The sequence below is a fragment of the Salvia hispanica genome, chromosome 4 (genome assembly GCF_029641045.1).
Source record: "Salvia hispanica isolate PSC_SH4W2 chromosome 4, Shi_PSC_v1, whole genome shotgun sequence".
NCBI lineage: Eukaryota > Viridiplantae > Streptophyta > Magnoliopsida > Lamiales > Lamiaceae > Salvia > Salvia hispanica.
In genome coordinates, this window is record NC_142695.1 from 32432826 (window position 1) to 32445721 (window position 12896).

At 37.6% G+C, this 12896-nt stretch overlaps 2 protein-coding genes across 2 annotated transcripts; both read right to left on the reverse strand.

Annotated features, from left to right (window-relative positions):
- Positions 1–453: 453 nt before the first annotated feature.
- LOC125196740 (protein G1-like7) lies at positions 454–1837 on the reverse strand. The gene has a single exon (XM_048095354.2). It carries the CDS (start codon positions 1734–1736, stop codon positions 1203–1205), a length of 534 nt encoding a protein of 177 aa, XP_047951311.1. The 5' UTR covers positions 1737–1837; the 3' UTR covers positions 454–1202.
- A 6322-nt stretch (positions 1838–8159) lies between these two features.
- LOC148928471 (uncharacterized) lies at positions 8160–11866 on the reverse strand. Its single transcript, XM_089056687.1, has 5 exons — positions 10717–11866; positions 10319–10482; positions 10080–10180; positions 8551–9190; positions 8160–8354 (listed from the first exon to the last, which is right to left on the reverse strand). Exons 1-5 carry the CDS (start codon positions 11864–11866, stop codon positions 8160–8162), a joined length of 2250 nt encoding a protein of 749 aa, XP_088912813.1.
- Between the last annotated feature and the right edge of the window lie 1030 nt (positions 11867–12896).

A 12896-nucleotide genomic window follows, 5' to 3' on the forward strand; every position in this document is an offset into this window, starting at 1 on the left:
AAATGCAAGTTGTCACCCAAAAGAATTATCCCTTTATTTTCAAAATAATATCCTAATACATTTTGATTCTCCGTTTGTATGCAACATTATTCATTATGTAGGACTAGGAGTACATTATTATAAAATTGAACCTATCTATTTGAAATGAGTTTCTTTTCCTTCTCCAACAATCTACAAATATATATGTGACATGTTGACATAATGACATGTTGTGAATAGGAAAAAAATATACACAAAATCAAGAAGAAAAAAAGGATTACCAATCTAGATATATACCATTATTAATAATGAAATAAGTTATAGAGGTATATAAAACTAATCAAATAATCTGTTTTATATGCTTAATTGCATACATAAGAATTGATAATGTTAAAAACTTTAAACCTTTTAAAAAAAAAATTTAATATTTTGGGACTAAAAGTATAGAAGAGGAAGTTGTTATTTTTAGTCGCATATTAACTATGAAGGAATTGTTCAACAACTATATGGTAATTAGTTCAATCCCCATACTGATCTTGTAGAAAAGAAACAAAATGACAATTAATTTAAGATTTATTGCGAGAAAGAAAAGGACATGATGATCTCCCAAAATGAATTCATGATCTAGACAAAACAAAAGATCAGACGACTGATCAAGCAAATATATGTAATCAAGAAAATACATGTATTATAAAACTCCTCCATATATTTATGATACATTTATTTGTGTATTTATAATTTAGATGAATCAGCATTAATGGGATCAAGTTCGATGGCAAACACAAGATTGTGCCAAATCCAAAAAGACACAAAATTGGACAAAAGTTGACAAGAAATATGATTTCCTTCATATTATATATTATAAAATACCACATTGGTTTAAAAACATTTTTAAAAAACACATAAAAATTGCCGATTTTTATTTTCTGCACTCTAAAATTCTCATTCCTATTCTCCCCGAGATATGTAGTTGGTGTATCATTTTAACACAGTGAAATTAAATCTGAACTTCGAAAATCTGCTTTAACTTTTGGAGAAAAAGTCTGAAAATTTAGGGTTTTTGGATGATTAGGGTTCCTGTTCCCAACTGCAAAAGACATACATATATTTGTATGAAATAAAATCTTTTGAATTACAAGATTGCACCAAAAGAAAATTAAGAAGTAGCACAGTTTAATAGTATATGATATTATAATATAAATAATAGTATTACCATAGTCAAATTAAATTCCAGAAGATTGCATCTGATGAAAATTTGAGGCCACACCTTCACTATTTTTCTTCCTCTTTCTTTTCTTCTTCTTATAAGGGATTCCGCGGGCAGTCGCCTGGGAATCCCTGACATCCCTGAGATAAACCCTGATGGCCCCGTTGGCAAAAGGGTTTGTCTCAGGGGCCCCACCGTTCTCCTCGTAGGCCGCCCTGAGGCGGCCCACGAGGGCATCTAGGCTGCCCCACGCCTGCCTGAGAGGGCAAGCGCAGGGGCCCACTGGGTCGGGCTGGCCAAAGAAGACGCAGCCGTGGACGTGGACCTTGGTCTTCCCAAACTGATCTAAGTACTTCATGAAATCCAGCACGTGCGTGTAGTTGCACTGCGGCAGCGCCACCGCGGGCCGCTGGTTCTGCAGGTACTGCCCGAAGGTGTTCCAGTCGCGTCGCTTCTGTGATTCGTACCGGCTCAGCTGAGGCCGCGGTGGTGGAGGTGGAGGTGGAGGAGCTGAGGATCCTTCACCACTTGGATCAATATTGGGCATCATCTTTGCTTTTTTTTTTGGTATTTTAATTTATTGAATTTTTGTGGGAGAGAGGATATAGTATATGGTTTGCAAATGGGGAGTGATTTAATTTAAGTGGGTGATCAAATCATGAGGTTATTGAGGAGACAAGAGATGGACCTATCTGAGTGCTTTAAGCCTTTTTTCTTCATTGACAACTCCATTTTCTTCCTTTAATGGTGTATTAAGTTTGGATATTAGTATTTATTAATTAATTGGATTACTTTGTTCATTTTCGGTATATATGCTAGCTAGTGGTAAAAGAATTAAGAAAATAATTTTTAGAACATCCCAACAAAGTTTGAATTATTACATTTTTTTGATAAAAACCGAACATCTATTCAGTCTTATTTTATTCAATTACCTATTTTACTTTCACTTATCTCTTCTACTTCTTTCCTCTCCCATATTTTTTTTTTATTTTTAGTTAATCCATTTAACACAAGTTCTTAATCTTCGTGCCTAAAAATTTTGTCCCAATTTGGTTGGGACAGAGGGAGTACAATATATATCAAGATGTCAAATTATAGAACTATTTTTTGTTAACTTAAAGCCAACCTGGTCAACCACGCTAAATGTTGGGACGATGTATTAGCCTCTGGCTATCGGCAGAAGGAATGCATTGAAATACCAAAAAAAACTAGTTTAGCACATAGATCTTGATTAAGATTTTTCACGCATATACTATCCATGTGAATTGATCAAACCATTTGGTCAATCTCCTACTTCTTAGTGCACTGGATATTGGGACGAAAGATTATTTCTCCGGTTATCGGCAAAAGCAATACTTTGGGTTAAAAAAAACAGATTGACATAGATCATGATTTTTATTTTTCACACATTAATATACTAGTATATCAATTTTTTTTATTCTCAAGTAACTGGATAAAGTTAGGTTTACATATATTTAATGTTCCCCTTTTAGAAATTCAAATACAATGCAAATATGTATGTTGGTGTGTTAGACCAACAAAAATAAGTGAAAGGCGATCACTATAAATAGTGCAATTTGAAAATGAGAGATAATGGGTCATAACTTATACGAAAACAGATCAAAGTAACCTGAGTTAATTAATTAAGGAGAAAGTGAGGCAGCATAAAATCCCACTTTTTCTTGTCGGTTATATTATGAGTTTTCTTCCCTTATATATTAAAATACATGTGCCTTCATTCACATATACATATATACCAATGTCACATATAAATACAAATTATTGTGTACATTATACGTTAAATTCTTATACAGAATCCCATGTTTTTAAATATATATATGCTTTACCTTGCTAGTTTGTTGTACCAAGGCCTGCAGTAGATCAGTTGTCTTTATTTTAGATATATTTTAAATCTCAGTTGTCTTTATTTTAGACATATTTTAAATCTCACTTTTTGTTGTTATGTTTATATATAAAACAAATCGGACTAAAATACCTTTATGGCTGGAAGACTATTATTAAATATTAACTCAACTCATGGCTTCTCACACCCCAGATTAGAGGTACCAAGGTTTACGGTTCCAGCGGTTAACCGCGAAATCGTAACCGGCGGTTACTGTTTCGAACCAGAATCGTGAGAATTTATCTGAACCGAAACTAGGGGTGGGTAGGTAAGGTATACCTTACCGAAACCACCATACCGTATACCTTAACGTAAATACGGTATGTGAAAAAGTCATACCTTTACCTTACCAAAGTTTTCGGTATACCGAACTTCGGTATACCTTATTTTCGGTATGATAAATTTTTATACCGATACCGTACCTCATTTTCGGTATATACCGTACCGAAGTTCGGTATACCTTACTTTTGCGGTATACCTGACTTTCAACATCAATTAAAATAGAAAATTAGAGTTTTTAAAATATTATTTATAATTTATAATTTTAAAAATAAATTAAATATAATTTATTCATAATTATATTTATATTTCACAATAGATTTTATAATTTAAAAATATATAAAATATATTTTATATATAATTGTGTTTATATTTTTGTGGTATATACCTTAATTTACGGTATATACCTTAATTTACGGTATATACCGAATTTCGGTATGCAGCGGTATACCGCGGTATTTGAAAATTCATACCGTTACCTTACCGGAATCTTTCGGTAAGGTATCATACCATACCGAAAGTCACGGTATACCGAAAATTCGGTATTTTCGATATTTTTTCGGTACGATAAGGCCGGTATTTCGGTATTTCGGTATTTTTCCCCAGCCCTAACCGAAACTGTCGATTTTAGAACTGTGGTTCGGTTTAGGTTCGAAAATTTCTAAACCGAAACTGTGCCGGAATCGCCCGTTCCAAGCGGTTCCAAGCGGTTCCAAGCCGGAACGGCGAAAAACTACCGAAAAACCGTGAAACCGAGTCGATTCGCAAAAAACCGCAAAGCTGTCGGTTTGGAACCGAAACCGAAACCGGCGGTTTGGAACCGTAACCACGAAACACCCTCGCAGTTCGGTTCCGGTTCAACAATTTTCAAAACCGGAACTGGGTTAACCCAAATAGCTTGTCAATTTAACATGATCAGTGTTAAACATTTATAATTTTAAAAAAATCAGAATCTAAATATGATTATAAACTAAATAGTCCACGATCCGATAAGGTTGAGTTTGAAAATTAGCTTGATCTTCATAGAGTTGACCTGAAATGAGTAGAGTTTCGGTTTTTTATTAGACCAAGGATATCCACTAACGAACCTAATGATAATTTTCATATGTTGATTTGTAAACACCTCGAATGGTGAGATAGTTGGCAGACCAAAGATTTATACTTCACACACAAAGATAGAGATTAAACTTTTAACTGTTTAGTTAAGAATGAACGAATCTCATGCATCTCGACCATACCCTTGATTAGAGTCTCATTATTTACTTATCAACTTTCATTACTTTTTTCAACTTTTTTTTAAATGCATGTGAAAATATATTTTGATTTATTATTTGAAAGTATTATTTTATTCTACTTTTATACTTAGTCATAAAAAATTATATGTAAAATTTAAAAATAACAATTATTTATGAAAAAAAAAATGCAATAATCCGACAATTGATCAATTGAAATAGCCCAAACCGAGCAGATTAATCTGATTAACATCCACATCCATTGATTAATAAATATTTTCCATTTACTTGAGTTGATTGTAGGTTATATGTTAGAATAAAAAAGAATCAAAAGACTTCACAGTTTCTATTTTAAATTTGTGAATGGTTTCTTGCGAATAGTGAGCGCAATTCCTGCTAATTGTGAATCCGTGATGGTTCTCATATAGAACAGTGTGATCGATCACTTATTTAATTCATATTTGCCAATTTAGCATATCAATACATGATTTGCCCTTCGAATCAGGCAATTGGTGATATAGGAGTTGAAGTAGGCAATTTTAAAAGCATATAATTAGTAGCATTCGGTTGACTGTTAAAAGATTTGGTTAAATAAATGACATAATAGAAGTCGGTAGATTGTTACAAACACAATGAGTAATAGTATTAAATTGGAGTTATCCATAAAGGTCCCAAAAAAAAGTAGGTGAATCATATATAACTAACAAAAAAATTATTGTAAAAATATTTGGGGTTCAAATTTATCTAAATGAAGTAATAGTTGTCCACATATTCAAATAAAAGATAAATATATATACGTACATAATACCTCTTAATTTCTAATTAGACAGGATCAGACTTTATTTACTTATTAAATTACTACTATTATATTTTAAATACTAAATAATTACGTAGTTACTCCCTCCATCCCACTTAAATGTTCACTTTTCCCATTTAGTTTGTCCTACTCAAGATGTCCACTTTTTATATTTGAAAGTAAATTCATCTCTATTTATTAAAATATTCAATTACATTTTCCTCTCTACTTTACTCCACCTAACAACTCCTTCTAAAATCCGAAACACTCAAGAATGTGGACATCTTGACTGGGATGGAAGAGTGCTAATTTATTTCTATTCATATTGTGAAACCTGAAATAATAGACTATATTATTTTTAGCTAAAGATTTTCTACTCCCTACATCAGCCATTAAACGTTATTTTAAGAAATATTCTCTCCGTCCCCAGAAAATAGACTAGTTTAACAATTTCAGGCCGTCCCCCAAAATTAGACAAAGTCTAAATATGGAAAATTTTTAACCAATTACATATCATTAACAGTGTGGATCCTACAATCCACTAACACACTTCCACTACGTTTTCTCTTTCTTTCTTACTTATTTTCATCTCTTTCTTACTTTACCAATTGCACATTAAAACCCATGCTCTATACAAGTTTGTCTATTTTTTAGGGACGGAGGAAGTATAATAGAAAGTGAGTTAAAAACGTTAGTGGAATGTTGTTTCTACTTTTATATACTCATCCATCTCATAAAAATATAGACATTTCAAATGGAACGAAAATTAATGCACAGTTGGTAAAGTAAAAGAGAAGAGAAGGATAGTCAAAGTAGTGTTGGTGGATAATGAGATTCACATTATTATTTGTCAGGTGTTGGAAGATGGAAAAAAAGGGAAACTAGTCACGACTCACAAGTAATGAAATATGTTGTAGCTATGGGTTAGCTGTGTTAGCTGTGTTAGACTGATGAGGCAGCATATAAAAGGTGAAGAAGGGAAGGAGATCGCAGCATATTAAAGTTAGTTAAGATGACAGCTGTTAGAGTATCTCTAAGGGGAGAGATAAATGGAGAGGTAAAATCATATAACTATCATATTTATCTTTTTTTTTTATGAAAAATCATTCTTCAATGGGAGATGTATATGAGAAGGTATTATACCTTTCCCATTTTGAAGAGGTATCTTTATCTCTCCATCAATAGAGAGGTAAAATCTTATAACTATCATATTTACCTTCTTTTTGTGAAAAACCATTCTCCAAGGGGGAAGATATTTGAGAAGGTATTACACTTTCTGTTTTTTAATGCATTTTACACTATTATTTTATTGATTTACCTTTCTATATATGTACCTTTTTTCCTTTGGAATGTGTTATGTTTTGGAAGGGTGTATTTCACTTTATGAGAAGGTAAATAGATAATATACCTATTTCATTTGCCTCTCCTTGTTGGAGATGCTCTTAGGTAGTTATCTTGTTAGTTACTCCCTTTCTCTCATAGAAATATGTCATATGTGTTAAATATTACACGATCAATGTACATGGGAGAATTTTACTCTTACTGTTATGTTTTTATTCATTGTATAATACTCCTCTTAAATAGAGGTTCAATACATTTGTACACAAGGAAGGTTTCCTATCTAGAATAAATAATACCAATCTATTCTACGACAATTATGCTACCAATCTTCTAGATTGATTCTAGATTGATTCCCACAAATCATCTTAATTGATTTGATGAAATCTTTCCATTCTAACACTCCCCCTCAAGCTTAGCAGTGGGGTCACCAATACTTAGCTTGCTCAACGCATCTTCAAAATTCCTAGAACTGACTGCTTTGGTGAGAATGTCCGCCAACTGATCCTCTGACCTCACAAATGGAAATTCCACGATACCTTTCTCAATTTTCTCTTTGATGAAGTGTCTGTCGACTTCCACATGTTTGGTTCTGTCGTGTTGCACCGGATTTTCCGCAATGCTTATTGTCGCCTTATTGTCACAATACAGTTGGCTTTTCTGAGGTTGAAAGCCAATTTCTGTCATCAACCTCCTTAGCCAAAGTAATTCCGTCAACCCACTTTTGATTCCTCTGAACTCTGCCTCCGCACTGGATAGTGCCACCACCTTCTGTTTCTTGCTTTTCCAAGTCACTAAGTTCCCTCCAACGAAGGTGAAGTAACCGGAGGTGGACCGTCTATCTACTGGATTGCCGGCCCAGTCCGCATCCGTATACCCATTTATTTCTAGATGTCCTTCCTTTTTGAACAACACTCCATGACCAACAGTTCCTTTCAAGTACTTCACAATTCTCAGCGCAACTTCCATATGATCAGTTTGTGGTAAATGCATGAACTGACTTACCACTCCGACTGCGTAGGCGATATCTGGTCTAGTATGAGAGAGATAAATAAGCTTCCCAACTAAACTCTGATACCTACCACGATCTGCCAGCTCAGCACCTTCCATGACCCTCAGCCCATGATTCACCCCAATTGGTGTGTCAGGAGGCTTGCAATCTAGTAGTCCAGTTTCAGCAAGGATGTCGAGAATGTATTTCTTCTGCCTCAAAAATATTCCCCCTTGAGATCTCAACACCTCGATCCCTAAGAAATATTTGAGGTCGCCCAGATCTTTCATCTCGAACTCCTTAAACAAACTATCTCTCAGCTTCTTGATTTCTTCTGCATCATTACCAGTAATAATCATATCATCTACGTAAATGATCAGACACGTTACTTTCCCTTCTTGCCTTTTGATGAACAATGTATGGTCTGAGTGACTCTAGTGGAATCCATACGAGACCATAGCATCAGTGAACCTCCCAAACCACACTCTCGGTGATTGTTTTAACCCATACAAGGTCTTCTTCAAGTGGCAGACTTCTCCCTTTCCAAACCCCTGTGTAAAACCCGGTGGTGCCTCCATATATACCCTCTTCTTCAATTCTCCATGCAGGAAGGCGTTCGTGACGTCGAACTGGTAAAGAGGTCAGTCCTGATTAGCCGCAATTGAAAGAAGAACTCTTATTGTGTTTATTTTCGCGACTGGCGAAAAGGTTTCTGCATAGTCCACGCCATATGTTTGAGTATATCCCTTTGCTACCAGCCGTGCTTTATACCTTTCAATGGATCCGTCAAATGGATCCGTCTGGTCTCCTCTTAATTGTGAACACCCATCTGCACCCAACTGGCCTCACTCCCTCTGGTAACTTGCTCTTATCCCACGTCTGATTTCGAGCTAGGGCATCCATTTCCTTTTGCATGGCTGCCCTCCAGTGTTTGTGCTTCATAGCTTCCTCCGCTGAGTATGGTATATCTTCCTCCTCACACAGTGCAACTTCAAATGCTCGTTCCATCTCCGACAAATGACTGATGGCACTATTTGCTATCGCATAGCGTGTACTTTTGCCAATTTTTTCAGGGGAATTCCTTTTCGGCGGAACTCCTCTGTTTAACCGGTTCAGCAATATGTACCGCCCAGTATCCTCATCAACTGTGACCTCCTCAGGTATGGAGATGTTCTCGGTAACCCCTTGTGACTCATCTCCCCCTGCCTCATCACTAGCAGTTCCAGATAATTTATCAGAATCAATAGTATCGAAGTTAGGGAGAATACTTACATTAGATATCAGGGGAGGATCTTGACTCGGGGCACTGAGTTGGCTGGACTGTTCCACTGAGACCTGCTCGATGGTTCTGACAACCTTCTCGGGCGGGTCCCCAGTGAGGTAGCTTGGCAATGGCAACCAACTTAGTGGGTCACTATTTCTGCTCTCCCCCTCTCTCCTATCATTATCACTCTCCCCCTGACCACTAAGGTGATGGAAAAAATATTCTGATTCCAAGAAATTACAATTCATCGTGACATAGATTCGTTTAGTTTTAGGGTCATAGCAACGGTACCCCTTTTGACTTACCACATACCCCACAAAGACACATTTCACAGCACACGGTGAGAGTTTGGTCCGTTCGTGTTTCGGAATATGGACAAAAACTGAGCTCCCGAAGATCCAAGGTCGGAGGGTCAATGCTTGTGGAATTTTAGCTTGAGTTGAGAGAACTTCAAGCGGGGTTTTAAACTCCAGGGTTCGCGTGGGCAAACGGTTTACTAAGTAGGCTGCAGTGGCTAGAGCTTCAGGCCAAAAATGTTTTGGTGTTTGGGATTCAAGAAGCATTGCTCTAGTCATTTCGAGGAGGGTATGGTTTTTTCTTTCGGCTACACCGTTTTGTTCCGGTGTGTGAGGACAGGTGGTTTGGTGAACTATCCCATTATCACTACAAAAGGCTTTCATACCCGAGTTGACAAATTCCCCCCCATTGTCAGAACGAAGAGTTTGGATATTTTTTTGGTACTGATTTTGCACAAGTTTACAAAAGTGTATAAAATGAGACACGACTTCAGACTTATTCTTCATAAAATAAACCCATACCATACGAGTGCAATCATCCACACAAAAAGTAAAAAATATCGAAACCCTTGACCCCCACCACTGGTGCGGGTCCCCATATATCAGAATGCATTAAAAAAAACAAAGTCTCAACCCGTGTGTTACTTAACTGGTAGGATCGTCTATGGCTTTTGGCCAAGATACATGTTTCACAATACAAATTATGGGAAAAACTAGGAAATAACGAATTTAAATAACTCGCAGAAGGATGACCTAGGTGACGATGCCACAACCAAGCTTCTCGATTTGCAGACCCGTGAGTCAGCAACGCGGTTCCTTTTTGAGCTATCTCGTCGACGTAGTACAACCCATCCCTCTCAGTGCCACGTCCAATAATCTCCTTCGTCCTGATATCCTATAAAAGGTAAAAATTTGGCTGCATCAGCAAGGAGCAATTCAGTTCTCGGGTGACATGGCTAATTGACAGTAATTTATGCGACAGAGACGGAACATAAAGACAATTTGACAACTTCAACGTCGATGATATATTTACTGTCCCGGCCCCTTCAACAGTTGACACTTCTCCACTGGCTGTCTGAATGTACGCCTTTCCCGGCTTTGTAGGTTCAGTGATGTCGGAGGCATCGTAAGTCATTGTATCCGTCGCACCACAGTCAAAGATCCACCTGTCATTTTTTTCCTCACAATTTGTGGATACTGCACATGCAGTTGACACATTCCCGAGTATTTCAAAATGATTTTTACATAAAATAGTTTCACTATTGCCCATTTTTTCACAAATTGGGGCCTGATTGCAGTTTTTGAAATAATTGGGGTCAATGTGTACAACTTCCAAAGTTAGAGGGTCTGGGGGTAAACAGTGGGGTTCAATGTAGGGTTTATAGAAACTTGGGGGGCTTGAGTGCAAAAATGCCTCAAGCCCTAAATTACCTTGTGGAACTCGTATTGTTTCCGCCGCCTCCTCATTTTTTCCACTTGCCATATTTGCGATGGCGACTCCTCCGTTCACATCCTCCGTCGGTTGCCGGTCGCCGTTGTTGCCTCGGGTTGACGCGGCCTCAGTGTTGCCCCCGATGGTGGCGGGCGCTCCATCTCCGGCTACTGTCACAGCTGCACGTCCACTGCTGCCTCTGCCCGAAGTCGGATGTCCTCCTCTATTCGAGCCTGGTGGCGGTGGTCGGCCGTACTTGGCTTCCCACCACTCTGGGAAACCGACTACCTCAAAGCAGGTCTCCTTGGTATGTTTTTTTCGGCCACACACCAAACAAACCATCTTCGGTCGGTCATCCTCCGTTCGCCGATTCCAGCCTCCACCGCCGCTGCTCCTTTGTGATTGAGGCGGTCGGGTTCGCACGGCCAGTCTGGCACCCACTCCCTGCAGCGAGTTCTTCTCCTCGATGTAGGCAGGTTGTAAGACGCTCATCCTTGCATCCTCCCTCCTTATTGTGGCGTACGCATCATCTAACGATGGAAACGGTTCCATCTTGAGAATTTCCCTCTTTGTGTTTTCATATTTGTCATCTAGGGCTGTGAGTAATTGATACACCCTATCCTCTTGTGTGCAGTTTTCGTAGATCTCGACATCCTCCTGGTGTTTCATCGGATTTGGTGATTTTTGGTCGATGGCAAGCCATAGTTCCTGCAATTGGCTCCAAATCTCCTCTAACGTTTCTCCTTTCTGTTTCAGAGTGGTCGCGCGGCGACGGAGGTCATAAACGTGTATCCTTTCTCCGCCGCTTGAGTAAGTCACGGCCAGGCTCTTCCACACATCCCGGGTTGTTGCGTGTTTGGATATCCGGCTTACAATCTTTGGTTCCATATTTTGAACCAACCACGTGAAGACACAGTGGTCCGCCTGTTGCCACCGTGCAAAGGTCGGATCTGTCTTCAATGGGGGGGGAGGATGCCCGGTGATGTGGGAGATCATTCCCCTGCCGCTGATGGCTCTCTCCATCAACACAACCCAGAACGAGTAGTTATCATTATTCAGCTTGTACCCGATATCCAGAGATTTAGTATCCACCACAATTTCCGGCGGTGGTGGTGGTTGATGGTTGTTGGTCGCATCTTTGTTCGCCATGGCAAAACTATTGCGCATGAAGTTTGCAAACATCCTTGCAAACTCTTCTGTCTCGTTTTTGTTGGTAATGATTTGTTTGGTTTCATCGGATTTGACATCCTTTTGCTGGTTTTCACAGGTTTTGGTTACAATTGGTCGGGGAAGGTATAGATAATGATGAGATTTCTCTGAGTCACAGAAAAAATCCTGCTCTTGATACCATGTTAAATATTACACGATCAATGGACATGGGAGAATTTTACTCTTACTGTTATGTTTTTATTCAATGTATAATACACCTCTTATATAGAGGTTCAATACATTTGTACACAAGGAAGGTTTCCTATCTAGAATAAATAATACAAATCTATTCTATGACAATTATGCTACCAATCTTCTAGATTGATTCCCACAAATCATCTTAATTGATTTGATGAAATATTTCCATTCTAACAATATGTTCGTCCAATAGAGATAATTCATATTCATTTATGACAATATTTTTCTCCTTTTTTTTCATTTAATCATTTTTAGGCCCTACCATCCACTACACAATATCAACTACTTTTTCTAGTCTTTCTTACTTTACCAATTACGCATTAAAACTCATGTCAATTCTAAACAACCTATTTTTATACAGATGTCTCTGATTCCCCATATTTTACATGCTATCAGTTGATTAAAAACTTCCATATTTGTTGATTTTTTTTCTTCACGATCTTCTCAGCTTTATAAATTTATACAGATGTCTCATCCCGGCCGGACGGGTCCAGACTCTCGACGAGATGCCGTTGTGGTGCTAAAATGTGAGTGATGTGAGTTAGTGGAATGTGGGACCTATTTGCCCGAAATGGAAAAGAGTAACAATTATTGTAGGACAGAGGAAGTAATATATAAAACTATAACATACAAATAACATCTCCTAATCTCCTAAAATCTTGTGTCAATCATCCAAGTGTAAAATATATTATGAGACTAAGGGAGTACTATTAGTTAATAAATTTGTACTCCTTATTCTTAAAATTTAAGAAGGAGAAAGGAATAGAAAATG